At 47.1% G+C, this 26,805-nt stretch overlaps 1 protein-coding gene across 1 annotated transcript; it reads left to right on the top strand.

Annotated features, from left to right (window-relative positions):
- Positions 1-3,381: 3,381 nt before the first annotated feature.
- Positions 3,382-26,238, top strand: MYEF2 (myelin expression factor 2). Its single transcript, XM_078874665.1, has 17 exons — positions 3,382-3,674; positions 7,201-7,424; positions 8,586-8,638; positions 10,138-10,145; positions 11,378-11,471; positions 12,434-13,087; positions 13,664-13,817; positions 14,522-14,571; positions 15,029-15,089; positions 15,514-15,606; positions 16,425-16,559; positions 17,992-18,078; positions 19,160-19,234; positions 20,583-20,705; positions 22,173-22,474; positions 22,837-22,888; positions 24,112-26,238. The coding sequence occupies exons 1-17, from the start codon at positions 3,532-3,534 to the stop codon at positions 24,273-24,275; spliced, it is 2,472 nt and encodes an 823-aa protein (XP_078730791.1). The 5' UTR covers positions 3,382-3,531; the 3' UTR covers positions 24,276-26,238.
- Positions 26,239-26,805: the final 567 nt, after the last annotated feature.

Here is a 26,805-nt window from a genome sequence, read left to right as displayed (position 1 = left end):
CACACCCTCACCAATCACCACTCACCCTCACCACTTGCCACTCACCCTCACCACTCACCACTCACCCTCACCATTCACCCTCACCACTCTCCCTCACCACTCTCCCTCACAACTCACCAGTCACGCTCACCACTCACCCTCACTACTCACCACTCACCCTCAACACTCACCCTCACCTCTCACCACTCACCCTCACCACTCACCCTGACCACTCACCCCTCGTCCTCACCAATCACACCCTCAACAATCACCACTCACCCTCACCACTCACGCTCAACACTCACCCTCACCACTAACCCTCACCACTCACCCTCACCACTCACCTCTCACAACCGTCACTCACCCTCACCACTCACTCTTACCACTCACCCTCATCACTCACCCTCACCACTCACCCTCACAACAACCACTCACCCTCACTACTCATCCTCACCAATCGCACCCTCACCAATCACCACTCACCCTCACTGCTCACCCTCACCGCTCACCACTCAACCTCACCCTCACCACTCATGCTCACCCTCACCACTCACCTCTCACTAATCACCACTCACAACTGCCACTCACCCTCCCCACTCACCCTCACCACTCACCCTCACCAATCACCACTCACCCTCACCACTCACCCTCACCATTCACCCTCACCACTCACCCTCACCATTCACCCTCACCACTTTCCCTCACCACTCTCCCTCACCACTCACCCTCACCACTCACCAGTCACGCTCACCACTCACCCTCACTACTCACCACTCACCCTCAACACTCACCCTCACCGCTCACCACTCACCCTCAACACTCACCCTCACCACTTTCCCTCACCACTCTCCCTCACCACTCACCAGTCACGCTCACCACTCACCCTCACTACTCACCACTCACCCTCAACACTCACCCTCACCGCTCACCACTCACCCTCAACACTCACCCTCACCGCTCACCACTCACCCTGACCACTCACCACTCATCCTCACCAATCACACCCTCACCAATCACCACTCACCCTCACTACTCACCCTCACCACTCTCCCTCACCACTCTCCCTCACCAGTCACACTCACCACTCACGCTCACCACTCACCCTCACTACTCACCCTAACCACTCACCACTCACCCTCAACACTCACCCTCACCACTCACCCTCACCACTCACCCTGACCACTCACCACTCATCCTCACCAATCACACCCTCACCAATCACCACTCACCCTCACTGCTCACCCTCACTGCTCACCCTCACCACTCACCCTAACCACTCACGCTCACCTTCACCACTCACCCCTCACTAATCACCACTCACAACCGCCACTCACCCTCACCACTCACCCTCACCACTCACCCTCACTACTCACCACTCATCCTCACCAATCACACCCTCAACAATCACCACTCACCCTCACCACTCACGCTCAACACCCACCCTCACCACTCATGCTCACCACTAACCCTCACCACTCACCCCTCACTAATCACCACTAACAACCGCCACTCACCCTCCCCACTCTCCCACACCACCACCACTCTCCCACACCACCACCACTCTCCCACACCACCACCACTCTCCCACAGCACCACCACTCTCCCACACCACCACCACTCTCCCACACCACCACCACTCTCCCACACCACCACCACTCTCCCACACCACCACCACTCTCCCACACCACCACCACTCTCCCCCTCACCACATGTTAAGGGCGATCCTAAAGGAATCTACAACCTTCGATGATTCCTTTGCGCGATTCAAAGAATCGATTCCTGGCGCATAGGAGGTTTCCATTTTTAATTACAGAGTTTTATTTTCATTCTTATGTTATGTTTTAAAGTTTTCAGGAGTTTTTAATTATATTTTAGTCCCGGTCAACGCCGGATATTTCCCATTCGTAGCAGTTTATATCAACTCTATAACCAACTAATATTAAACGGAAATAAGGCGATTCTAAATGAATCTACAACCTTCGATTCCTTTTCGCGATTCAGAGAATCGATTCTTGGCGCGGTCGGGTTTAGAGTTTTAATTACACAGTTGTATTTTCATTGGGATGTTATGTTTTAAAGTTTTCAGAAGATTTCAAATGTATTTTTCCCCCGGGCAACGCTGGGTATATCGAGTTTATACCACAAAGTCGACGCCTGACAGAGTTGCGTGTCGAGGCCTAGTACCGTGCAGAGCCTCCGGCCTCGCCTAGATTGCCCACCCGGCTGAGGCTGGGTGCTGGGGCCGTTAACCCCCGCTATAATTTTATTATCTACCGACCCTATAATAGTAATTGCACACATTGGGGTGGGGGGGGAGTGAAGAGGACGTGAAACTTTGATGAATTTACCTCAGAGTCGCGTGTTAATGCGTGCGCATATTTTTAATGGTAATTCAAAATGGCGTCCACCCCGCAGCGAACGCGTTGCTACCCGTTGCCAGGGGCAACCGCCGTGGTCCGCGCCGGCCGGCAAGAGTAAGTAAATAAATAAAGCGTTAAATAAATAAATAGAAATCGCACTAAATCGATAATCGGTCCGATTTAAAGTTTAGAGACGAAAAATCGGAAATGCCTAAGTTTACCGCGGGGCCGGGGGCGTGCCCACCTGCAAAATTTAATCTCGCCGAACCCCACGGTCCGAGAGTTACATCCCCCGCAAGGGAGCGTACGCAGACGGACGGACGGACGGACAGACACAAAATGAATTATATAGGTTAGATTTCCCTTCTACGTGACTTTGCCGAAAGAACCAATACATTCACTAGCTTTACTACCCGGCTTCGCCCGGAACTTGGATTCACCACACGGCCGCCTTTGTCTCCCCAGTGGCGATGTTCACACACCACACCAGTTACTCGTTTAAGGCTGAGTCGACCTAAAGGAGGCCCAGAACGGGTTCAAATAATCGTCACCGGTGGTGGCCGTGAGCGGGAATCGAACTCTGGAAAGTACCCACATGGCAAAAAAAGTACGCTAAACATTTTGAACAGACACACATAATCACAACTTCGCCTTTTATATATTAGAGATTAATCCCCCTCCCTCCCTCCTTCGAACGTGGAGGGCTCACAAGTGACGCCATCACATCTCGACCCCTCCATCTCAGGAACGAATCAGGAGGATTTCTACCACAAATCTGTCTGTCCGCCTGATGATGCCGTAGTCAGATTGTAAATGTTGTGCATTTGCTCTCCAGCACACCGGCGTGGTGTACTATGTAACTAATTGGCATGTTTTGTTTCATAATATAGGGTTGTTGTTTTTGTTAGATCGCCTATGTGTTGTTTACGTAACAAAACCTCAACGAAATTCGGCTGTCGGATGATGGCGGCGGGTACAATGACCCCCCCCTCCTTTACCAAGATGGCCACCAACACCCCGCCGGAAGTGACGTCACGACCGCGCGCTCATTTCCTTCCGGGCGGGAGACGGCGGCGCCATCTTTCCCTTGTGCTTTGCGGCCCTCACGCAACAACTTCCTCCTCCTCATCCTCGTGGTCCTCCTCCACCTCCTCGTCGTCTCTCTCTTAGCTCCGCTTTAAACGTCGCCAGAATGTCGGACGTGGACACCTCGCTGAAGAAGGACGGGCCGGACAATGCGGACACGACGTCCGGCGCTGCCGCCACCGCCGTCTCTGCCACCGCCGCGGGCCCCAAGGACGAGACGAAAGCGAGGGACGTGAAGGAGAACGGCGGGTGAGCAACGCGCCGTGGCCACGGCGAATGGTCTCTTCCCCCCCCCTCTTCCACCCCCTCTTCCACCTACTCTGGTGTCAATGAGGCCTCGCGTCGTGTGGCGCCACGATGGGCCCCGCGCCCGTGTGGGGACCCCCCTCGTGGCGCGGCGCGGTTGCCGCCAAATGCGTCGCTCTTGTTCGGTTATCGCCACGAAACCCACGCCCGTGGTGGTTCCTCCTCTTCTTGTTCGCAGAATAATTACCTCGCAGGCGGAGCTCGCGTGCGCGGCTGTTGCCAGCAATTGCTTATCGTTGGTTACCTCTGGTTGCGAGTTAACGGCGTCGTTTCGCCAAGGTTTACATTTTGATTTAAAGCTTTCGTGACTGCAGGGATTCGTATTCTTGGTTCTTTCGGTAAAGTCACGTAGAAGGGAAATAATAAAACAATATAAATATTTTTTTTATTTTAAAATAATACAAATATTGTTTCATATTTGTATTATTTCCCTTCTACGTGACTTTACCGAAAGAAACAATAAATATTGTTTTATATTTTTATTATTTCCCTTCTACCTGACTTTACCGAAAGAACCAAGAATATGTTGTGGTATTAGTTTTGTTTAAGACGACGCGAATTAACAGGTGGGCCAACACGAGAAGGCAACAGTCTCGCACCCAATGCCCACTTACGAAGCGCATGTCCCCGCTGAATGAGACTGCACGAGGTCTCTCCTGAAGCACTCTCGTGGCGAGCACACCTCGATATAAGCATTGTCTCCCATGGCATTGCCATACGCAGGAATGGAGAGGAAACGCAATCGGTAACTTGCGCGGTGTGGCCACGATCACGTTTTAAGTGAATGTTTAATGTAACGTGATTGGCCACGGCCAGAGTTTTTTTTTTAATCGGGATACCGCCTAATTAAACCTTCCCAGAACTCATTGGAGCCGAAAGTCAAAGTGTCGTGTCTTATATTCAGTAAAATATACATCCCCGATTGGCCTACTCATCTACTTTTAATACTCTTTATTGAGCTTGGACGGGCGACCCTTCACAATGCAGTGCTATCGACTGCTGCTTGGGTCGAAGTTGTGTGCATTAGAGGACGGTGCAGCTGGATTCTTTGTTGTATTGTACTTCTATGTACGCGCACCTATTTGCTGCCCGATTCGCCATACGACGAGCAACGTGTTGCGGAGGCCTTGTCTAACTGAATTGGTAAAATGGTTATGTATATGTAAGGCGTGGGCTATTGGTTGTGAGGTTTACAGTCATATTGGGAAAAGGCTTCTCAAAATTAAACCTCATGTATCCTCGGTCATCTCAGCAATTATTGAGTTGTGGAAAGCGGAGCGTCTATTTGAAACGACTATAGGGCCTTCCAGAGCGATTCTTGCTTCTAAATGTGGGCAACGGGATGGTATGTGTGCAGTATGTTGAAACTCCGTACGTAGCCAACCGTGCGAATCAAAAGTGCACAGCTCCAGTGGCTTCCAAACATCGGAAGGAAGAGCGTTTCCAGAGGGCCGCAAAGCGCACTTTGGAAAGCGCACGATGCGGTGGCGGTCTTTGTTCCATGGTTAGCCAAAAGCCGCTGCGAGGATGACCGGAGTTTGCGTGATAGGTCATGCTCCTTGAGATCGGCACGCCGCGTTCATGTTGTAGTGATTTAATGGTTCAAATCCAGCGGCCCGCCCTGGTTATTACAGCCAGTGTATTTACCATGAAATACCGCCTTCATCACAGCAGACGTTAAATATCACATTGTCTTCTGCCGTTAAGATACAAATTTGATACGTTACCCACAAAGTACTCAATAAGGATTATGCATAACAAGCATTGCCCCCGCATGCAAAACCTTGGTAGGACCCTCCTAAAAAAACTCGTGAGACTGTAATGCTTTCCTCGATAAACAAAAATCATACAGCAAAATTTATGTTACGCGTATTGAGCTTTTGACCTGTATGTACCCAACTGCCCTAATCCGTGGTGTGGGGGAAGGACGACAAACTACACAAAAAGCAGTTCTCAAGAAGTTAGTTTTCAATCTAGATTATGTAAAAGTGGCGTAGCTCCAGTGATTACTATTAATAGGCATCCACGGGGAATGGAGGGTGCCGATTAATCAAATATGCCGGTTCACCAAATTTTCCAAGTACATTAAACATTTCACGAAAGAAACCGAACCTGCATTTTAACTACGGTATAAGAGAAATAAACTGCTGCAGCGGTACTCACTAGTCGGTTGTCGAGTATTCGAAGTTCGTAGAGAAGCAGTGTGGCCGTTTAACAAGAGTACAATACACATTAGTACAGTACTGTGTGTACAGACTGCTGCTAGCGCCACCACTTGATAGCGTCCTTGAAGCTGCCGTAAGCGACAGATCTGTGATGAGCCGGATGGCTGTCGCAGTTTTCTGGATACGTTAAGGAAGATTTGTTTAGCCGTCTGTGACGGTTAATAATGCAGCATTCCAGGCGGTAAAGTGCCGGATAACAAGCAGAGCTTTTGCTGTAATAAATTGAATGGATTTCATGACTCGCCGAATATCGTTTTATTCGTAAGCAAGGCACACCAAGCAGAATGAGTAAAAAATAAAATAAATGAAAACAACTCAATTAAATCACGACGTTTCGGAGGCAACACAAGCTTCCGTCTTCAGGTGAAACCTTTACGATTTAATTTAGTTTTCATTTTTTTTTACATTTTACCTACGTGACTTTACCGAAAAAAAACGAAGGTGTTTGCAATGTCCATCTGAACTCGAGGTGGCGAAGAGTCTGTCGCCCAAATGTTTTTACTTTTACATTCTACCTTAACTGCAAATGAATTGATGTAATATTATGAAGAGCATTTTTTTTGATGATGCTGCATTTGCAGTGGTGCACAAACACAATAGCAATAGAAAAACTCAACACATTCCTCAAGGCCATTATCATGAAATGTAAAATATATATTTGATTATACTTTGGCCAATGACCTTTCTCATGCTCTATGAAGTAGGGCCATTCCTTGAAACTGTTATATTTTTATGGAAATGTTTTTGAAAATTAGCATTTTTATGTTGATTAAAATTTGCCAAATTTATAGTAGTTGCTAAGTGTGCGTGGCTCGCAATTGGCAGGTTGTGCATTTAAATTTCTGTTTAATATTAACTCCACCATTCATCCTTACAAAGTCAATGAATGAAATTAAATGTTTTGAGAAGTATAGGGTGGTTAAGTGCCTCACCATAGGAATGTAGAATTTACACCACTGGTTGAATACCGTAAACAGGAGATGAATGTTTTCCTTTACTCGTTTGTAATAGAGGAAATCAAATACAAAAAACTAATTTACTTTGTAAATAGTTTCCTAAATCATGTATCTTGATTTAGGCTTTGTTAATGAGAAGACGTTTTATTTTCATTGTCATGCACATGTCACCGGATCTCTGACACATCCATGCATTTAATAGTCAAGTGGTATTCTTTTTTTGTGATATTTCCTTCTCTATTGATCACCATTGCGTTTGTGCGCCACTGCCTTTGTTCTCGTCAGCAGCCAGAAGTCGAAGGATGTGCAGAAGGACATGAAAAAGGATCGCGGCGGGCGTCGCGGTGGCCGCTTCGAACCGTACAACCGCATGAACCGCTTTGAGCCATTTGGCCGTGGGCCCCGTGGAGGGCGCACCATGGACCGCAGGAGCACGGGGAACCGCATCTACATCAGCAACATCCCCTACGAGATGAAGTGGCAGTCGATCAAGGACCTAATGCGCGAGAGAGGTGCGGCGGGACAGATGATGCTACTACTGCACAATCCCCCCGATGGCCCCTGACTGGAATGACACGACCAGACGACGCACTGACATCCCTTAGACTTCGGCAGGAAAGAGACTCCAGGAGTGGCCATTTCTGAGCTCTCTTCCCCCCAAAGTGGTGGACGCAGTTCCTTTTGAGGGCGTTGACGTGCTGTGGTTTTTGTGCCACGTTTAATGCTGCAGGGGTTTTAAAAAGACATTAGCCACCAGTTGTGCTGTTCTATTGAGCTGCAGCAGGGTTTGGATTTGGCAGTGGTTGAGGAAGTCTTGTTTGACGTTGGTGAAAGCAGCTCTGTTGCTGAGCTGCGAATAAGACCTCTTGGTGTTTGTTGGCAGTGATATTGTGGTGGTGAGGTGTGTGGGGTGGGTGGGCCTGGTGGCCCCGAGGGGTGGAAGGTTGCCTTTTGCACGCTGTCATTCCGAGAAGTAACGGATGATTGCCTTTTTTTTTGCCTACAGGTGGACTGCAGTTGTTGTGGTCGAGTGTCGCAGGCATTCTGCTTCCCAAAGTGGCACTTGTGACAGTTTATAATCAATGTGATGGCTATTGATAATCCCTTCTTCCCACTCGCTCGTAATGGAACGTTAGCAAGGATTTCCATATTTTGTTATGTTGGGTTATCCCTGTGTGAACTTTTTCACTTAATTGGACCAGCGGCATCACCATTGTACTTCTCTATTTGCAAAGGTTGCTTTGAGATTCTCTTTGAGGTATAAGAATCTCAAAAATGATGGGGATGGTGGGTAAAACGGCCTCTGTGGTCTTGGTGACCGCCTGAAAGTTATTGTTGATCTTGGGGCTCAGAATTTGTATTATTGTAGATTCGCTGTTTGTGAAACTAACCTGAACAGAACTGGGTTAAAAAGAAGTGGCCAATGCTGTGAATTCACATCAGCAGCGATGAGCGCCCGTGCCTTCAGTTGGTTTTTCCGCTTGAGTGGCAGGCCCTGGGCTACGGAGGTTGTTTCTCGTTTGGCTGAACAGTTGTTTCATCCCCAGGTGATTCATTATCTGCCCACTTTTTACTCGAGCTTGAGCCAAGCCTGCAGAGGGCTGTGGCTTGGTGCTGATGTGTCCGTGTGTGCTACTCTCTGGCTCTTTTCCTCCGATGGATCTGGTTTGTAGTGGGTGAGGTTACATACGTGGAGCTGTTTTTGGATGCAGAAGGAAAGTCCAGGGTAAGTGGTGGTGGCTGCTCTGGGTAATCCAGAAACCATCGCAGCTTCTTATATACTTTATTATCCCCTCTACACCTTGTTGCGTCGGTTCACTACTCTTCATTGCACCGAGTGGGAATTGTGTTCCCGTAACTCACGGGCCATTTTGTGTAAGTGCAGAGAAATCTCCGCTCAAAATTGTGAGTTTCCTTCCACAAAGTGTATTGCTCAGCGGGAAATGAGTTAATGTTTCCTCGTTACATTGTGACTTTCTCATCCTGAAGTTGGTCCTCTTGTCTGACCAGTCATCTGAGCAGAACATTCAGTTGGTCAACAACAGCGGGTTCAAGATATTTAGAGAAATAAGTTCTTAATTTTTTAAGTCAACGCTACACTCGGCATGCACGCCCCTGTTTCACGCGCGCTGTCGACATTTGGAATGGACTAGCGTTGGTGGCACACGTCGAAAACAAGGTGCTTTTCGTGGAAGTGGCACAACGGCGTACTGCAGGTAGGGGGTAAAGCCATGAATTGAGGCTTGGAAGAATACACCCCCCCCTTAATAGAAACTGCTGATGGTCACAGGATTTCTTGAGTTGCGGGGGGTTGGGTGCAATTGGCAGCTGTGATCTGCTTGTGATTGAGTACTGTCTGGTGAACTCCATGTTGGTGAAGCAGATCTCTTGAGAGCAAATTGGAATTCATGCGTTGTTTTGAATTACTCCTGTACAGTGGAACCAGCTTTATGGAGCTCTTGCTATCATCTCTCTCTCTCGTGATGGAGTAAGATCTTTGCTATCTATGGTATCGGGTGGCCTTGGTCTGCTCTTGACTATTGTCAATGCGTTTTCGAAGATGCCTGCGGCTTATTACTGTCCTGCATTGCACATAAATAAGCCTCATCTCTACAGCACAGATAGGCAACTTGTGCAGTCATTTCGTAGCGCATAGCTGTGAATGGATGACCAAGAAAGGTGGGTTTTCCTGTTTTGTGAGCTGCCTTACCTCAATGTTGAATGTAGGCCTGATGACATCGTAAGCAACGTAAGTAATGAGCTGTATACATTTAATGTGCAATTTAAACACCTGTTTAAATATAAAAATAGCCCTTAATGGGTTGCTCATCCTTGCTCCAAGTGTCTAAGCAGGTTCAACTGTACTATTTGTATTTTGTAAGCAAAGCACAGATTTGTAATTCATACATTGTCTTCCTGATTTGATTATTAAATTGTTTAATAATTTCTATTCTTATAAAGTTGCTTTCTGATTGCATTTAACTCCTAAGAAAAGCTGCACAATTTCCTAAAAGCAAATACAAAAGTTTAAAATGAATTTGCCCTTGAAAGAGGTCATTGTGCACGTTTAAATTTCGTTGTGTTTTAGTTTTCGTTGTCTGTAGCAGTCCGTGGGTGGGTGATTGCATGTGATTCTCGCCTGTGCCGCAAGTCTTAATTTTCTCATTTGTGCCCCCCTCCTTCCTGTCCCCCCCACTCGTTTTCCCATTTATTTACCTACCACAGGGATGCGGGTGAGTATTCTATGCACCGCACACATTTTTAATATCTCCCCCCGCCATGTAATGATATTCCAGTTCTTGTCTATGCCATAAGAAAAGATTCGATTTCGCATGATTTTCCTATTATCTACACAGGGGTGCTACACTTTACTACGTACTCTGCTTGAATGATGTTTGTCACAGGCTGATAAAAAACAATGTGAAAATCACATTTTAATATTGTGTTTCTTGGAGCCAATCATTGCTGACCAGGATTAGACCATCAGCTTGTTTCTCCTGAACACGGTTTAATTATATGTGGCTGGCCAGATTTGAACACGGGATATCAGTGGTATTACCTCGGGCACCTTGAAAGAGTCTTAGCCCCCTAAGCCACCTACACCACAAAGCAAACCTTGAATCTCCTGTCAACCCATATAGCTCGAATTTATAAACACCATTTATGTATAATATAGCTTGCATATATCACATCTCATGCACTGGTCAGTCTGTACCTGTATATTGAACATTGGTGTTGCAAGGATTGTGAACCAGGTGCTGCGTGATGAGCGCGGTAAGGATGGTTGATTGTAATGCAACACCGTGTGGTAGGGAATCGGTATGTTTCTTTGTGGACTGGGCCACAGGATTCTTAAACCAAGGTGGTGAGAAGCACGTGTAACAAAAAAACGAATTGACTCTTGGCACTGATGTACACAGATGAACACAAATACTCTCCACCTTCATTATTAGTACTAGGTCGTGATTAAAAAATATATACATTTGGCTTACAGTATGAAGACGGGACCTTTTTCTGAGCAGGCAACAACATGAGTTTATGAAGGGACATTTTAGAATTATGTTAGGACCATTAGACTGCATTGGTTATTTCACACTAGTTTAATCTTAAGATTGTCTGGGTGTGGAGAGAGTGCAAATGTAATAATGTTACAGATCATTCATCTCGCCATTTTGTTGACATACCATTGTCTGATCAATTTATAAAGAAAAAAGTTACGGATGCAGTTTACAGCCTATTTACAAACTATGGATGACATGGTAAACCACTGTAGTCTGTGCATGGGCAATGGAGGAATAGCAAAACTATTGTGTTGTAGGTCTATTATGGCTAGCAGACCTCAACATTGGTATTTAGCGACTGAACCGGCATTTGCGCACGTGAGCACAAAGTGCCTCGACCGTCCGCGCACCACGGAGCCACGGGGCTCTGTCCTGTACATTGACGTTGTTGTGGCGTTTTGCAGCATCGTGGAGTTCAAGGACGTAGACCACGTGAAGAAGGCTGTTGAGATCATGAACAAGCACCTGCTTGATGGCCGCACGCTCAATGTCAAAGAGGTTGGTGTTCTGTTTGGGTTGGAGGGCCTGGCCTGTGGGGTTCGTAATGGGTACGGTGATGCACTCCCTATTCCAGGGGTTTGGAGGCGGGGGGGGGGTCAGCGTGTTGTAGATTTGTGAAACTCCAAAACCCTCACTGGGTCACACTGTGACTTCAGAGGTGGCAGTACAGCGAGTGAGTTCTTGAACTCTCGTATGCAGACTTTTCATGTACAGGCATTAACCCCAGTTTACGTCTAGGATGCGTTCCTGAAAAACAGAACGTAAATCGAAAGTACTTAATTCGAAGGATGTTTGGTGGATTGTAACGTACCTAAACAGGATGCTTGGTAACCCATTGTGCATCCCTACTGTGTACAACCATCGGTATGAAAAGTAAGTGTATATTATTGATATATTAAGATATATTACCTTGTTTATTATACTATGTATTATTCATTTATTGTAAAAAAAATTGTTTGCACGTGTAAAAATAGTCCCCATAAATACGATATGTGGGGGAAAAATATTAATGGAGTGCACATGAAGGAGACTTATAGCCAGTCGGGGAAACTTTTGGGGGCGCCTCGGGGCATCTGGCACCTGAATGTTTGCCGTGGAACGTAAAACATTGGGGCTCAATGGCTAAGTTCGTAAATCTGGAGTACGTTATGGCGAGGTGCACGGTACTTAAAATAGGATTGAGTATAAATAAGTTGAGTAGGTTATAGCGCAAGTATGTGAATCAACTACAACAGTTTTCTCCTGCGTGCAAAATCAATTCTTGCCCAACATCCAAATGTAGAGCACTCATTTTTTTAAACCTTGTGTTATTTTACATGGGGTTTTTTATAATTCAATTTAAGACAATCGGCCCTGGTGTGAAGGATTATACAACATATGCATTTTTAAGGCCCCACCTCTCTCTGTTAAACAGTTGTTTGTGTGCCTCCTTGTCAATCGACATGTGCGCGTCTCTACAGGACCCCAACGGGGAGCTGGCTCGCAGGGCCTTTCAGAAGATGGGTGGCGGCATGGGCCCCGCCGGGAACATGGGCCCCAGGCATGACGACATGATGATGATGGGTCCACCCATGGGCCGAGGCCCCGGCGGCATGGGGGGAGGTCCCGGGGGCATGGGAGGAGGCCCCGGAGGCATGGGGGGAGGCCCCGGGGGCATGGGGGGAGGCCCCGGGGGCATGGGGGGAGGCCCCGGAGGCATGGGGGGAGGCCCCGGAGGCATGGGGGGAGGCCCTGGAGGCATGGGAGGGATCGGAGGCCCCGGAGGGATGGGCGGGATGGGCGGGATGGGTGGAATGAGTGGGATGGGCGGACCTGGCATCATGGGAGGCCCCATGCCCATGTCGGGGCCCGGCGGTGGCATGAGGGGCGGCATGGATGGCCCCGGCGGCATGGGCGGCATGGGCAGTATCTCCGGCATGGGCGGACCGCTGGGGGGCCATTCCGGCATGGGCGGTGGTGGGCCCGGCGCCGGGATGGGTACGGAGCTGCCGTCCTCGGGCAGCGGGGGCCCCGTCAACATCCCCATAAGCATGCGCAACAACCCCAACATCCCGCCCGAGCTCCTCAACGCCTTGCAGTCGGGCCGCCTCGGCACCACGGTCTTCGTGACAAACGTAAGTTGCGGGAGATGCCCCCGACCCGGCTACCATAAACCCAACGAACCGCATGTGCGCTGTCTCGTGCCTGTTTATTAGGCATGTATCAATTCATTTAATGTTTCTGAGCTCTCTGGAAACAGTTTCTGGCAATTTCACTCGTGTCTTGCCCAAATCCTGCAGACAAATCACAGGTTTAAACTTGCCCAGCTGTCCTGAGAAACTGTTATTCACAGAAATAGATCCTATGTTGTAATGGGTGGCATGAGCTCCAAATCAGAAAAAGGTACCATTTGAGGCACACCAGATATTCACTTCACCTATTAAAGTTGGCTGAATATCGCCGTTATTTTATGTCACGGCTACGTTTTTTGCAGTGGAAAAATAACCCGGTGCCCCAAGAGCTTTATAGCTCATCGGATACCTCCAGTAAATATTCTGATTCTATGCCGAGCCAGAGAAGCTTCACCGTGTCTCTAGACCCCTTGACGAAGGTCCTCCTTGGAGTTACTGCCAAACGCTGCGCCAAATATGTTTGTGCCCACCGCGTCCAGACTTGTGACCAATGCATGTACCGACCCCTCCCTTCTGCAGTTGGACTACAAGGTGGGCTGGAAGAAGATAAAGGAGGTGTTTGGCATGGCGGGGGTGGTGAAGCGCGCCGAGATCAAGGAGGACAAAGAAGGCCGCAGCCGCGGCATGGGTGTCATTATCTACGAGCAGCCCGTGGAGGCGCTGCAGGCCATCTGTATCCTCTCGCAGCGTCGGCATGGGCACGGGGCAGGGAACAGGGCTTCATGTTCCATTGTGGGTAGTAGTGGTGGTGGCTGTCAAGATCGGCCTCTATGGAGAGGAGGCTTGTGAAGGATGCTACTGGGCAGTTGGAGGCAGTTGCCCCCCAGCAACATTGGAGGGCAGAGGAGCGCTCGCAATGAGCGGAGCGCCGCGTGGCTAAAATTCAGCAAGTTGACAGTTGGGGTGCATCTACCAGTCATTTCAGTCAGCCAACCTATGGCTCCGGGGCCTGTCCCGAGACCTCCTGTTAGTGAGCCTTAAGACACTTCACGTGGCCTCAATGTGCAGCTGGCCTGGCACAGGCACCGTGGTGACTTCACCCTCACTTAGTGTTGAATGGCGGGTATTGGTATTGGGTGGGGTTTATTAATCCTCAAATGTTTACGTGTGTGTGTTGGACTTCGCACCGTAAAATATTTCCTTGAGGTCAACGGTCAGAACAAATGAGGTGTAACAAAACAAATTTTTTAATTAATCGATCCTTTAAATATAGTTGTTATATAGTGTGACGTTTAGGTTGCGAGTGCTAAACGGTCGTGTTGAACTGCAAGCGACTATCATGAGTTTTGCAGGTGATATGAAGACTGATGGCGAGATGAGGCTGTGTTGGATATTCTTAGCACTGCTCCGTGCGATTTCCTTAACCTTCTTTACCAGCCATGTTCAACGGTCAATTGCTTTTTGAGCGGCAGATGCACGTTAAGATGGTAAGTTTGATTTAATTTCTATGAACACTTTTCAACTAAGTTTTGAAAATATTCATTCTTTAACTCTAAATCTGCAACGATACATCTTGTAAACATGATTCGACTTGATTGAATTTTTTTTTATGTTTTGTGCATCTTTGGCATTTGTCCTGTAGAAAACTGGGCAGGCTAATGCGTGATTCAAAACGGCGATTATGGGACGAGCCTTTTCATATAAAGAGATGACGTTGACATGTGGACACTCGCCCCTCCCCATAACGTCGTCATGGCATGTGTGATATCAACACGTGTGGCTTAGGCAATATTATTGTGTATTAAATATTTTAAGAGGGACAAAAGCTCGTTTGAAAGCATTACATAGCATTATGCTGTCCTTGTATTATTTTCTGCTTTGTCACGTGTACTTTGACCAGCTGCGACACACTGGCTCACGATATATATTTTTTTCCTCCGTTAGGATGACCGCTCGCTGCCCAAGGACGACTTCCTCCCAGCTGACAAGCAAGCACAGCTTCCCCGTATGTACCTGTGTTAATTGGAAAAAGCCAGGTGCACAAACACCGGGGAAATTGCGTGTGTATTATCCGTTCTGTTTTCTTAGTTATATCTGTGCGGTGCTCTTTGTATCATGCATGCCACACATTTCGCAGCATTGTAGCGGGTATGCTGGACTGATGTGTCATTACAGCGGTCATAAGTATCATTGGCTTTTGCTCTTTATGCAGAAAGCCTTGCTCACATTTTCCCTCCAAATACAACAATAAAGATATAAAACAATGTACAGACAAGTGCTTGTTTCACATGTCGAACAGACCCTGGTCTATGGGTCTTTTATTTGAACCGATGTTTTCTTGCAGAATTTGCAAGTAGATGAACTCTGAACCGTTTTTAATCTCAAGTCTTATCAGCGCACGTGTGTGCACATGCTGTGTGTGTTGGCAGATGGGCTTGGCGGAATTGGCATGGGCCTGGGTCCCGGAGGTCAACCGATTGACGCGACTCGGATTGGCTCCATGGGAAGTGCTGGGCCTGCAGGTGAAAGACCACACTCGCTCTTACCTGTGCACACGCATACTGGTGTTATGTCTCAGTGGCTGAAGCAACATTGTCAACTGTTAATCAGTAATATGTAAATGTGTAGCCCTTTTGTAAATGCACTGCTGGGTGAGGAGCTCCCCCAGCGCCATTTGGGTCACGTAAGTTAATTGACCATACTGTCAGGCTGGTGTTAGTACGGGTTGGTGAAGGCAAGGGAGCATAGATGTGGGAGTGTAGATGCACAATGCATTTTGCTGCACTATCTGCTGCCTACCCTGCTGCCCACCCTGTTGCCCACCCTGTTGTCCACCCTGTTGCCCACCCTGTTGCCCTGCAGTAGCTTATAACAAAACGTTGTGCATTTTGGTCACCGATTAAAGCACTATTCAGGCCTCAACTTCGCTTGGCTTCTGAGGTCTGAGAAGACCGAGTGAATTCCGTTTGATTTAGTCATCGACTGCCAATGAAGGGTCCATTTTTGTAAAGCGCTAAATAAATATTCTATATATTTGTGAACATCCAAAATATGCTGGACTTTATAATGGTGGCCAGGAAATGGAATTTATATTTCAGTGAGTAAGTGAATGAGGGAGTGTGGGGTGGGCAGATGGGCCTGACACAACACAATTGCCAGGGGAGGTCATCTATTGATTTTTTTGCTTGGTGGGATGATCAGCTCACCCGAACCGGAGTTGAGGACAACCAGCATATGCATGTTGTTCATCTCGGTTAATTCAATTTTGGTCCATCGTGTGTTCGGTGTCACTTTGCAACTCTTGTAATGCGTCGTTTGCTTGCCTGGTTTTTTATTCGAGGCCTCGACTCTAGCCCCGGGTATGGAGCCATGGACAGGATGGGCGGCCTTGGTGGGGGCTCTGGCTCTGGTGGAGGAGGCTATGGCGGCGGCCTGGGTGGCATGGGTAATGCAGGCGGCTTGGGCCAGCTTGGGGGTGAGGCATCGCACATTTGCCGACTCGCAACCACCGGCATTCCATGCAACAAACCACTTTCGCCATCATCAGCAACAGCGGCGGCACAATCTATTCACTGCTGGAGGAAGTTCTCCCCAAGCAGTAGACGTCTTTCACGTTCTTTCGGTCTAACTGCTGTGCACTATTTCGTCATTCAATCTCTGACAGTATCTATTATCTTGGGCATATGACCTTCTTTGGCTGCCATTCTTTAATCAGTCGATAACCAGCCATGTATCTATATTTGCATCATTGTTCCAAAAAAACTAATAGCACTTGACTTTTTGAAACGCTTTGCATAAACATCACTTAAAATGTATTATTTGGTTTCTGATACACGCTTAAGATTGTTTGAAAATGAATAATTTATTGTCGGTGGTATCCGGGTGGGGTGGGGGGCAGCATGAGATGCACACAGGATTTACCAAAACTTACGTAGTAGCTCGAAAGTTATTAAAACAGAGCAAAACTAGTTTGTGAATACTTTACATTCAGTATAAGAGACCCTTTAATATCATGAGGGTTACCGTCTTGGAAAGTACCGCGAAAGCAAAAACCCGCGACATTCAATACTTGCCTGAATAATGGGGGCTAGGTACAGGCAACCAAAAATAGACATCACAATTGAAATAATTACTGTAATGCATGCAAAATAAACTCCAAACTAAGTAATTGAAATAAACATGTAAACAATCTATGAAAAAAAACATTCCTCGACAATAAATAGGAGTACCCATACTGAATAATTACTGTACTTGCCAACGATGATCCAAAGTGGGTGTGTGTGTTTTTCCACGAGTGGGAGCGGTAGTGCTATGGTTAACGTGCTGCGCGATGAACCTGGCAACCCAAGTTCGATTCCCGCTCACGTCCAACACCAGTGACGATTATCTGAATCTGTCCTGGACCTCCCTTATGTCGTCTCGGCCTCAAATGAGTACCTGGTGCGATGTGTAAATGTCGCCACTGGTGAGACGTAGGCGGCCGGGCGTGGTGTTGGCCACCCACCCCCTCGTGTGCCATGCCGGCCTTCATAGGTGTTCGCAAACAGCACTTGCCCGCAACAGTCTGGTAATAGGCTATACGGGGTGGGGGGGGGGTTCTTTGTCTGCTTGCGCTGTAAAGGTTACGGTGGTGCCACGGACTGCCTCGTGTCCCCCTCGCCTGCCCCGCACCACGCTACCCGCTAATGATATGTTACTTCCGGGTGCAGTATACCCGCGAAATGCCAAAACTAACCCGAGCGATAGCTAAATTGATAGAAGTTGCCCGCGATAGGTTGAGACCGTGAGCGATAAACCTGTGATATTCAAACATCTTCTGCACTTTCATTTCTAATGTGTAAATAACCTCGACAGCAAACAGAATCCTTCTGAGTGTGTAGACTACAACCCGTTGTTGTCTCCCGCAGGAATGGGTGGCATGGATGGCTACCGGGGCGGCATGGGCAGCAACATGCCTAGCAGTCTGCCGACTGGCACGGGCCTCGGCATGGGAGGTGAGCCAAAACAATCGGTCGCGGGTGTTTTTAGAGACCGCTACGCTTTGGGATATTCTCATGTTTCCTAGCCTGGAATCATCAGTTACATTCCTTGGATGGAATACGGTTCCTCATGGGATTTGTAGAATTGTGGCATCTTGAGATCTGTGGGGCTCTGCTAGTCACATGGAATCAACATTGAAAACACATGGACAATGCCTTGTCAATACATTTCAATTGCGATTCTTGCAAATGTTTGTTGGCTGGTATCAACTAGCTGAAATCGGGTGTCTATTGTCCAGGTGGAATCGACCATGATTCTAGCTGGCTGCTATAGATCAAATTAACCATTGAAATGCTTAACATAGGCATCGGTCATGTGTTTTGATGGAAATTATGGTTCATACCTGTGACCTATAAATTGGTGTTAATATTGGCCAGCTGGTATCGAAGTTGATACCAGCTGGCTGGTATTGACAAGAAACTGGATTGGAACGTTTGGCTGATGCTCGGTGCACAGAATTGATTCTGCCCGTACTGGACATGTGTGAAAAAGAGCTTTATAGCTCATCGGGATTCCTCTAGTATAAATACATCGTCTGATTCTGGTCCGAATTCACACCAAACCCAATGTGGCATTAAAGGCAAGACGGGGGGGTGGGGGGGGGGGACTTATTTTGTGGGGCCCGTTTAGTTTCGTGGAATCGCCATTGAAACGTATGGCTGATGCTTATGTAATTAATTGGAATGACGATTTTGGTTGGGTACCAACTGGCTACTATCGGGGTCTTCCACCGGAACGACCGCTGGGGACCGCTGCGGCTACCACTCGCAATACTCGGCACTACCCATTAGGACCTGCCTGAGCTACGCATCGTCAAAAGCGTATTTATTTAAGTCCGAAGATAATCCCAATATTTTGCATTAATCTTTCAAGGCAAACGCCATGTGAGATTCCCATTCATTTTGAATTGCAGGATTCGCCCATGTGGAATTGTGTGAACCGAAACGATTGTTTTCGGCTATAAATGGCAGCGGTGGTGTATAGTATATTCAACCCCATTCCTTTTTAATGTTTTTGTTCTGCACTTTTTCTCAGATTCATACAAGTCCAACATGGTTTTTGACAGGGACCTCGGAATGAACCGAGGCTATGGCAGTAGTGGTGGCATGGGTGAGGATGGCACTGGTGTTACGGCAACACATGTTACACTTAAGCGAGCTGCTGCGTAAGACTTAACATACTCTTTGGTTCTTTCGGTAAAGTCACGTAGGTACAAAATAAATTTAATCACGACGTTTCGGGCGCAACACAAGCGCCAGTCATCAGGTGGAAACAACCACAGCAATAAAAAATTGTGACTTTACCGAAAGAACCAAAGAGTATGGATTCCTGCAGTCACGAAAACTTCAAATCTAGATTGAAGACTTAACATATTTAATTGTGGTGTTCTGCGGGCTAATTGTGATGAATGCAGCAGCATTTTAAAGCAAATGTTTAACTCAAGAGTGTGCTGCTTGTGCTTTTTGCGTATGTAAGAATCTAATATTGACTATTTATGCGCATATGGCAATGCTACATTTAGATTATTGATAAAATGAGACAGAACATGGAGACAACACAAGCAAGACAGTTGTAATGAGACAAGTGTATTCTTATTTCTTACATCAAATTGACAATTCGTCAAGTCGTGCGGGGGGGGGGGTGAGGCGAATTGTTACATGCCTTGAAATTTATCTTGCCGGCGAATGCCGATGTCACATCTTGCCCCCTAATTGGACAAAGATGTTGGTGATTGCCCAACTCCTGTAGCTGCCCTTGCCTTATGAACCCTGCTGCTGCTGCCGCCGAAATCCTCGTCCATGCCGTCGTCATGCCCTCACTCGACCGACTCCCTTTCTTCATGGCCTCCCCAAATCTCTCATCTCAAAAATGTCGCGGCCAAATTTGTCGCCCGTATCTGCAAATGAGACCATGACACCCACGCTCCAGTCCCCCCCCCCCCCTCCACTGGCTTCCAATCCTAATGCCAGATCAATTTCAGGATGGTGCCCGCCATCGTCAAGATCCTCCATGGACTCGCACCTCCCTGCCTCTACCTACCTCTCCCCCTCTCTCTCCTTCCCTCCATTCACGTTCTTTACACCTCCACTCCCATTGCACTCTGCTCCCATCCAGACACTGTTCCAGCAACCAAGAGCTGTTGATGCACCACAGTCGACCGGCACTCTGTCAGAGGTGGTTCATACTACTTTGTTGCCTCCACAGTGTGTGGTCCTCCCTTACTCCAGCCGTCCGTGCTGTCGAATCCCTCTGCCTCCGTTTCAGATTTCAGGCTCGAGACCTTTCCTTTATTTTTTCTCTGCCTATGACTGGACCGCCTCTATAAAATAACCCGCACTTACTGTTTCTGTACAGTGCCGTTGGATGCCATCACATTTACACCCTCCAGAGCTCCGGATGGGTGGTTGCGTGTTGCGATCGATGTATATTCCCTCTGTCTTGCGCGTCCCTCCTCCAGGCGGCGGGATGGGCGCCGTGGGCATGGGCGGCGCTGGCATGGGAGTCGGGGCCATGGGTTCGGGCTCCTCGGGGATCGGTCACATGGGAGGCAACATGGTGCCAATGGGAGCGGGGATGGGTGGTACGTGCAGCCCGCTATGTCGCACCCCCCCTCCCCACGCGTTGCCCAGTCTCGGTGACGTGCGGTGTTTATTTCCCCCGGGCAGAACCCTCGTGTGCTGCTTTAGAGTGCACTTGGCTTCCACGAAAGGCATTCCCTTCCAACCTGCCCCAACTGGCATAGTGAAGTATGGTCAAATAACCTCCGCGGTTGATACGATGTGGTCGTAACCATCATCCGGCAGTGGATTACCAATTGGCTGTAATTTGTGTACTTTTAGTCATACGCGATGAACCTATTCATTTTCGGTGGTGTAATGATACCTGGATTCATCCATAGGATTGATTCTCAGGCTTAATATATGCATCGATTTGTGGGTTGTAAATATCCATGTTTTATATGGCAATAAACTGTAGAAATACTCAATGAAGCCACATTTTGCTATCAGTATTTAATCAAACGCATAATTTCAACCATCAAAGCACAATTTGGCTTTGCCTCGACTCATCATGGGTGCTGTCTACAAACACAAGGGCGCTTATCCCTACTGTTATCAATTATATTGTGTATTTGCGGAGCACAACCTGCACAAACTTGTATGGGCTTGTTGGAGCAAGTCTGCCAAGATTCCCTCTCCTTACGTGACCTTGAAAAAACTCCTCCACTTTATGCTGTCAAAGCAGGGCTTTCCAAATGCAATTCCTCACGACTCACCTTTTTTTACGCCTGTCCATTAGGGGTGTCACAATGCATCGATTCACAATAGAAATGTTCCTTCGCTCGTAATACGTGCATTGAATGACGCGTGTAAAAATCCGTAATTTTAGTTTCATGTACCTTCAATATATTTACGCGACCCCTGCTGATATCAAATGTCACGATTTTCCACAAATGTTTTTATTTAATATCGAATGGTGACCTTGAATTACGCCAAATAATGGAATCACAAGAGGCTGAAATTGTTGCAAAGGTCCTTTGCATATTTGCCACTTGACTCGATTCCAATTACAAACGAAGTTTTTACACACTGCACACATCTGGTAATCGGTCAATTTGTTCCATGCGAGCCCCAGAGAGCACCGTCAAATTCATATCTTAATGATCTTAAGTTGAATCGGTGTCATCTTGTCATTTGCAACAGTTAGGTGCACATACACGAGCTTTCTAATTTAAATTGCCTTTGTGTCCCATTAGATCGTCAGGCGCATGCAGCATGTATATACGTGTACGATAGTCGGACTGATTCACCTTTTGCATATATTACTACTGCTTTGTTTACCATTCTGCCTCGCTTACAATTTCTAATAATTTCAGGGGAGTGTTAGAATGAGCGAATAAACCTAATTTGTATATGAACGGCGAGGGGGAAGATTGGTGAACATGGGAGTGGGACATGGTGTCGGTGTGATGTCAGAAAGAAAACTCTCCAAGATAATTAACTTGCGTGCCACATATCCCACCTTATTCCCACCCCCCAACCGAACACAGGTCTAGGCATGGGCGGCATGGGCCTGGGCGGCATCGGCAGCTCCATGGATCGCCTGGGCAGCATGGGCAACGTTGGCGGCGGTGGCGGCGGCGGCCCCGGCATGGGCCACCACGGCCACGGCTTGGGCGCGGTGCTCGACATGGATCGCGGTTCCGGGGCTGGCGGTGGTGCCGGGATCTACGGCCTGCCCCGCGACAGGGACGGCTACGGAGGCGGTGCGGGCAACATGGGCGCCAGCGGGCTTGGGGGCATGCCGCTCGACCGCATGGACCGCCGCGGGTGCCAGATCTTCGTCAGGAATGTACGTTGTGCAGTAGCGGCAGCGATTGAGAACGAGCGAGCGGTGCTCGTTTAACGGTGCCTTCAGTATTTCTAATTGTATTTAGGGGCGTCGAAAACACATCAGTGAATGATAGAAACACCTACATATCTGTCCAAGCGATTGAACAGTGCCGAAATGTAAGACTGACACTCAAAATTAGGACCCTGACTCCATTCCCTGAGATATGGATTCATTGTAATTATTATGAATTTAACGGTCAAGTCATAAAACGGATTCTTAACCCTGATGCTTTGTGCGAGATATTAATGTATATGATGAGTAAAGTGACTGTTTGAATCGTTTGTACTTGAAAAGTAACCGTGTTTATCTCTCCTCCACAGCTGGCCTTTGACTTGAGTTGGCAAAAATTGAAGGAGACCTTCAGCCAGTGTGGTAAGATCCTTGATTTCTAACATCTCAACCTGGATACAAAGAATATGGATCTATGCACTTTTAAAAATCTAGATTGAACATTTTTTTGTTTAAACCTGCATTTTGTGTTTAGTTTGTCCGTCCCCCGCACCTCCGATTAGCACTGTTGGCTACCTACAGTGCGAAAGAAGTTCAACATACATATGTAACAGTGGCAAAGTGACATCTAAACTGGTCGTGGCCCTCCACCAACCCACATTGCCCAGCATAGTGGAGCGTAACTACCGATCTGTCAAGGTGTGGCGAGGCCTTCATCCAGCAGTGCATTATTTACTGGCCTGTAAAATGTCGATGCCACCGAAGGGACTGAACATGGGCTCTCAGACTGGAAGCCACAAGGCCCTTGTTCTTGAATGACCATGTGTTGTCCTTTGGTAACTACGAGTGCAAGGCATTGGTCATGCATTATCGATCAGAGGGTATTGTTGCGGAATGCAGGCACACAGAATGGCAACCAAGTTTCACAGGCACTATGCACACAATGTGTGTGTGTACTCGCCATCATTGCAAAATAAAATAAAACGTATACGCGACAAAAACGTCTTGGTAAAAGTGTATGGCGCTTTAAATGAAACGTGTAACCAAATGCACTCTGCTATAGACGCTGAGCGAAACGGTGTGTCCTGGACTGCTCAATATGAAATTGCAGTTTCGATTTAAAGCTTTCGTGACTGCAGGGATTCATCTTCTTGGTTCTTTCGGTAAAGTCACGTAGAAGGGAAGTAATAAAATAATAAAAATAAAACATAATAAAACGTCGTGAGAATTGTTTTATTATGTTTTATTTTTATTATTTTATTACTTCCCTTCTACGTGACTTTACCGAAAGAACCAAGAAGATGAAATTGCAGCTTCATAAATGAGAAAACAAAAACAATCTAGTTAAGTCAGTGTAGTGATGTCACTGAAGCTCTTGTAATGCAGCTTCAAATCTCTGTTGGATAGCCCTCGGTAACACAAACCCAGATACGTAAATTTTTCTGATTGTGTTGTCTTGCTCCCCGCTCTGTTTTTGGGTTGTACCACGTGTTCCGAAACGTCGGGGACATAATGCCAGACGCAGCACAACCCGGAAACGTATCGGAGGGATGGGTTCATGAATGGCTCCTGTTGGCGTTAGTCCCCACGAATGCAATTTGCGTATTTGAAATTCTCCCCTCCCTCCCCCTGCCGCTTCTCCGCAGGCCAGGTGATGTTTGCGGACATCAAGAAGGAGAACGGGCGGTCGAAGGGCTGCGGCACAGTGCGGTTCGATTCGCCCGAGGTCGCTGAGAAGGCCTGCCACATGTTGAACGGCATTCGCATCAACGGGCGTGAAATCGACGTGCGCATCGACAAAAACGTCTAAGTCTCCTCCCTTTCCTCCCCGTCGCCCCCTTCCCTCACACATCACCATCTCACCCATCACCATCTCACCCGTGCCTGCAACGTGACCGCCCCCCTCCCACCCCACAAAGACCTCGACGCAATCTTATGTGTTTCCTTCAGCCAGCGGTGGTGACCTTGAATCTCCCGTACACGGCCAACTTAGTCCGCGCTGCTACTGTAGATTTTGGCGGTTTTTCGCTGCGTTGCTTAACGAAGTGTTTTCGGATCGCACCGCATGTCGCTCTGCTCGGTGTCGTGACGTTTTGCAGTCCTGGAAGCGAGAGAAGGTCCCAGCACGTGAGTCGAAACTTTGGGCATCGTGTGCCAACTGACCTCGAAACACCTCGGAGAAATTGACGACGTATTTGGACGAGATTTTTCTGAGACGGAGAAAATTCATTTCAGACTTTAATTTGCGTTTAACAGAGATGTTAGTAATTTACAATTGCTTATTAACCTCGCCAACAATCGGAATCAAATGTAATTTACAGTTTATTGGTGATGCATTGGAAACACGATTGTGTTTCTTTGTTAAACATTTATTTTTAAACCGTTAATGTACATTGGGGTTGTAGCTTCGATAACGTACATTATTTTTTTTACTCTTGCCGTCGGATATATCAGGGCTCTCCCGTGTAAGTCGGTGGGTGTGGTTTTTAATTGTTAATAAACAATACATTACTCCCCCATGTAAGGACTATTCATAATAAATCCTGCAGAAGCTACGGATTGCCGCTGATGGTGATGGGCTATTCCACACAGCTTGTATTTACATCTCATTGCACAACTGCATTATAATTCAAGTGTGCAACATGACAATATGCAAACTTAACACCTAACTGCTGGTCCACACCTTAGATTCTTTTGGTTAGCTACGTACGGTGCAAAGGAGGTTCTACATTCATACATAATTGCATACATACGTAACAGTTAATGCCGCAAAATATTAACATTCCTTTCCACTGCAGTGACGTGCTGTGCAGTATATATTAAATAATTTGCATAAATAACTTTTCACTGCTTGGAAATTGCCATCAATTGTGTAGGGAGTAGACACCTTAAAAGACTGACAATGAACACGAAAAAAACGGTGAAGTGGAGCACCACTCCCAGCGTGTTTCACTTCAAGCCGAGTTGACCCCAGCAGGGATCCACAGATCTGTTTTGCGCGCAGCTGCAGCCGAGGTGGCGGCATTTTTCAAATGAGTCGCTCGGGCGGAGGGGGGGTGGCAAGAAAACGGCCTCGTGTCTGCCTCACGTTGGTCTATGTGGAAACTTAGGATGACGGTATTACAAAAATAACCCCCAGTGGACTTAAAGCATTCTTATTCTTGGTTCTTTCGGTAAAGTCACGTAGAAGGGAAATAATAAAAGAATATTAATATAAAAGATGTTTTTTTTTATTGTTTTATATCAATATTATTTTATTATTTCCCTTCTACGTGACTTTACCGAAAGAACCAAGAATATGAATCCCTGCAGTCACGAAAGCTTTAAATCAAGATTTAAAGCATTGTTTGTTGGTCAATTTTAGCCGTTCACCTCCTACCTTGCCCCATTGTACTCGTTACAGCCCTTTGTCGATCCACTGCTGGCTAAAGGCCTTGCCACACCATGTGTGTCGCGGGGGAGATTTTTGACCGCCGTACTTCAAATGTAGATGTCTTGTTTGCTGCAACCCGAATGTTACGCATGCGGTGGAAGATATTCCCTCGTGAGCTTTGGTTTTAAAATCGCAGCCATGGCCCCTTTCCTCCCCATTGTTAAATGACCGATCCCTCATTTGATCTAAGTTATTTTAATGGTAAGTCTGATTTGTACTGCAGGAGCTGATTTGGAAAGGATGTGGAATGTTCTGAAAAAGTAATTTTAAGTTCCCGGAGTCCAGTTTGCAATGATGTGTGAAATGTCAGTTTTAGTAATAAAACATTTTTTTATTTCGTTCTCGCAGTGGAGTCTACATGCCGCACACTTTATTAGGATCACGTTTGAATAACCAACCATCATCGTGTTTGGTGGCATGTTAGCATGCCTTGGGGGCATTTCATATTTTAGAATGATGGCAAGTATTGGATACATCAAAGGTATGGGTTGATGTATGAACTTGTAAATATAGTTTCTTAAACAGATTCCAGAAATCTTGACTTAAAGCTTTCGTGAATGCAGGAATTAATTCTAGATTTGAAGCTTTCGTGACTGCAAGGATTCATATTCTTAGGTTTTTTCGGTAAAGTCACGTAGGTAAAAAATTTAAATTAAAGTTAAATAAAACAGTAAAAAATCACGACGTTTCGGAAGCAACACAAGCCTCCGTCTTCAGGTGGAACCGTCACAGCCACGACAGCTGTATCAAGTAAAGGGCCAGGAACGGCCCTTCCCCCCTCAACCATTATATATACGGGGTGGTATTTCTTGTGATCTCTCATTTACTTGATACAGCTGTCGTGGCTGTGACGGTTCCACCTGAAGACGGAGGCTTGTGTTGCTTCCGAAACGTCGTGATTTTTTAT

Source organism: Lampetra fluviatilis, chromosome 39 (assembly GCF_964198595.1).
Source record: "Lampetra fluviatilis chromosome 39, kcLamFluv1.1, whole genome shotgun sequence".
Taxonomy (NCBI): domain Eukaryota; kingdom Metazoa; phylum Chordata; class Hyperoartia; order Petromyzontiformes; family Petromyzontidae; genus Lampetra; species Lampetra fluviatilis.
This window is presented reverse-complemented; position numbering and strand designations above follow the sequence as displayed.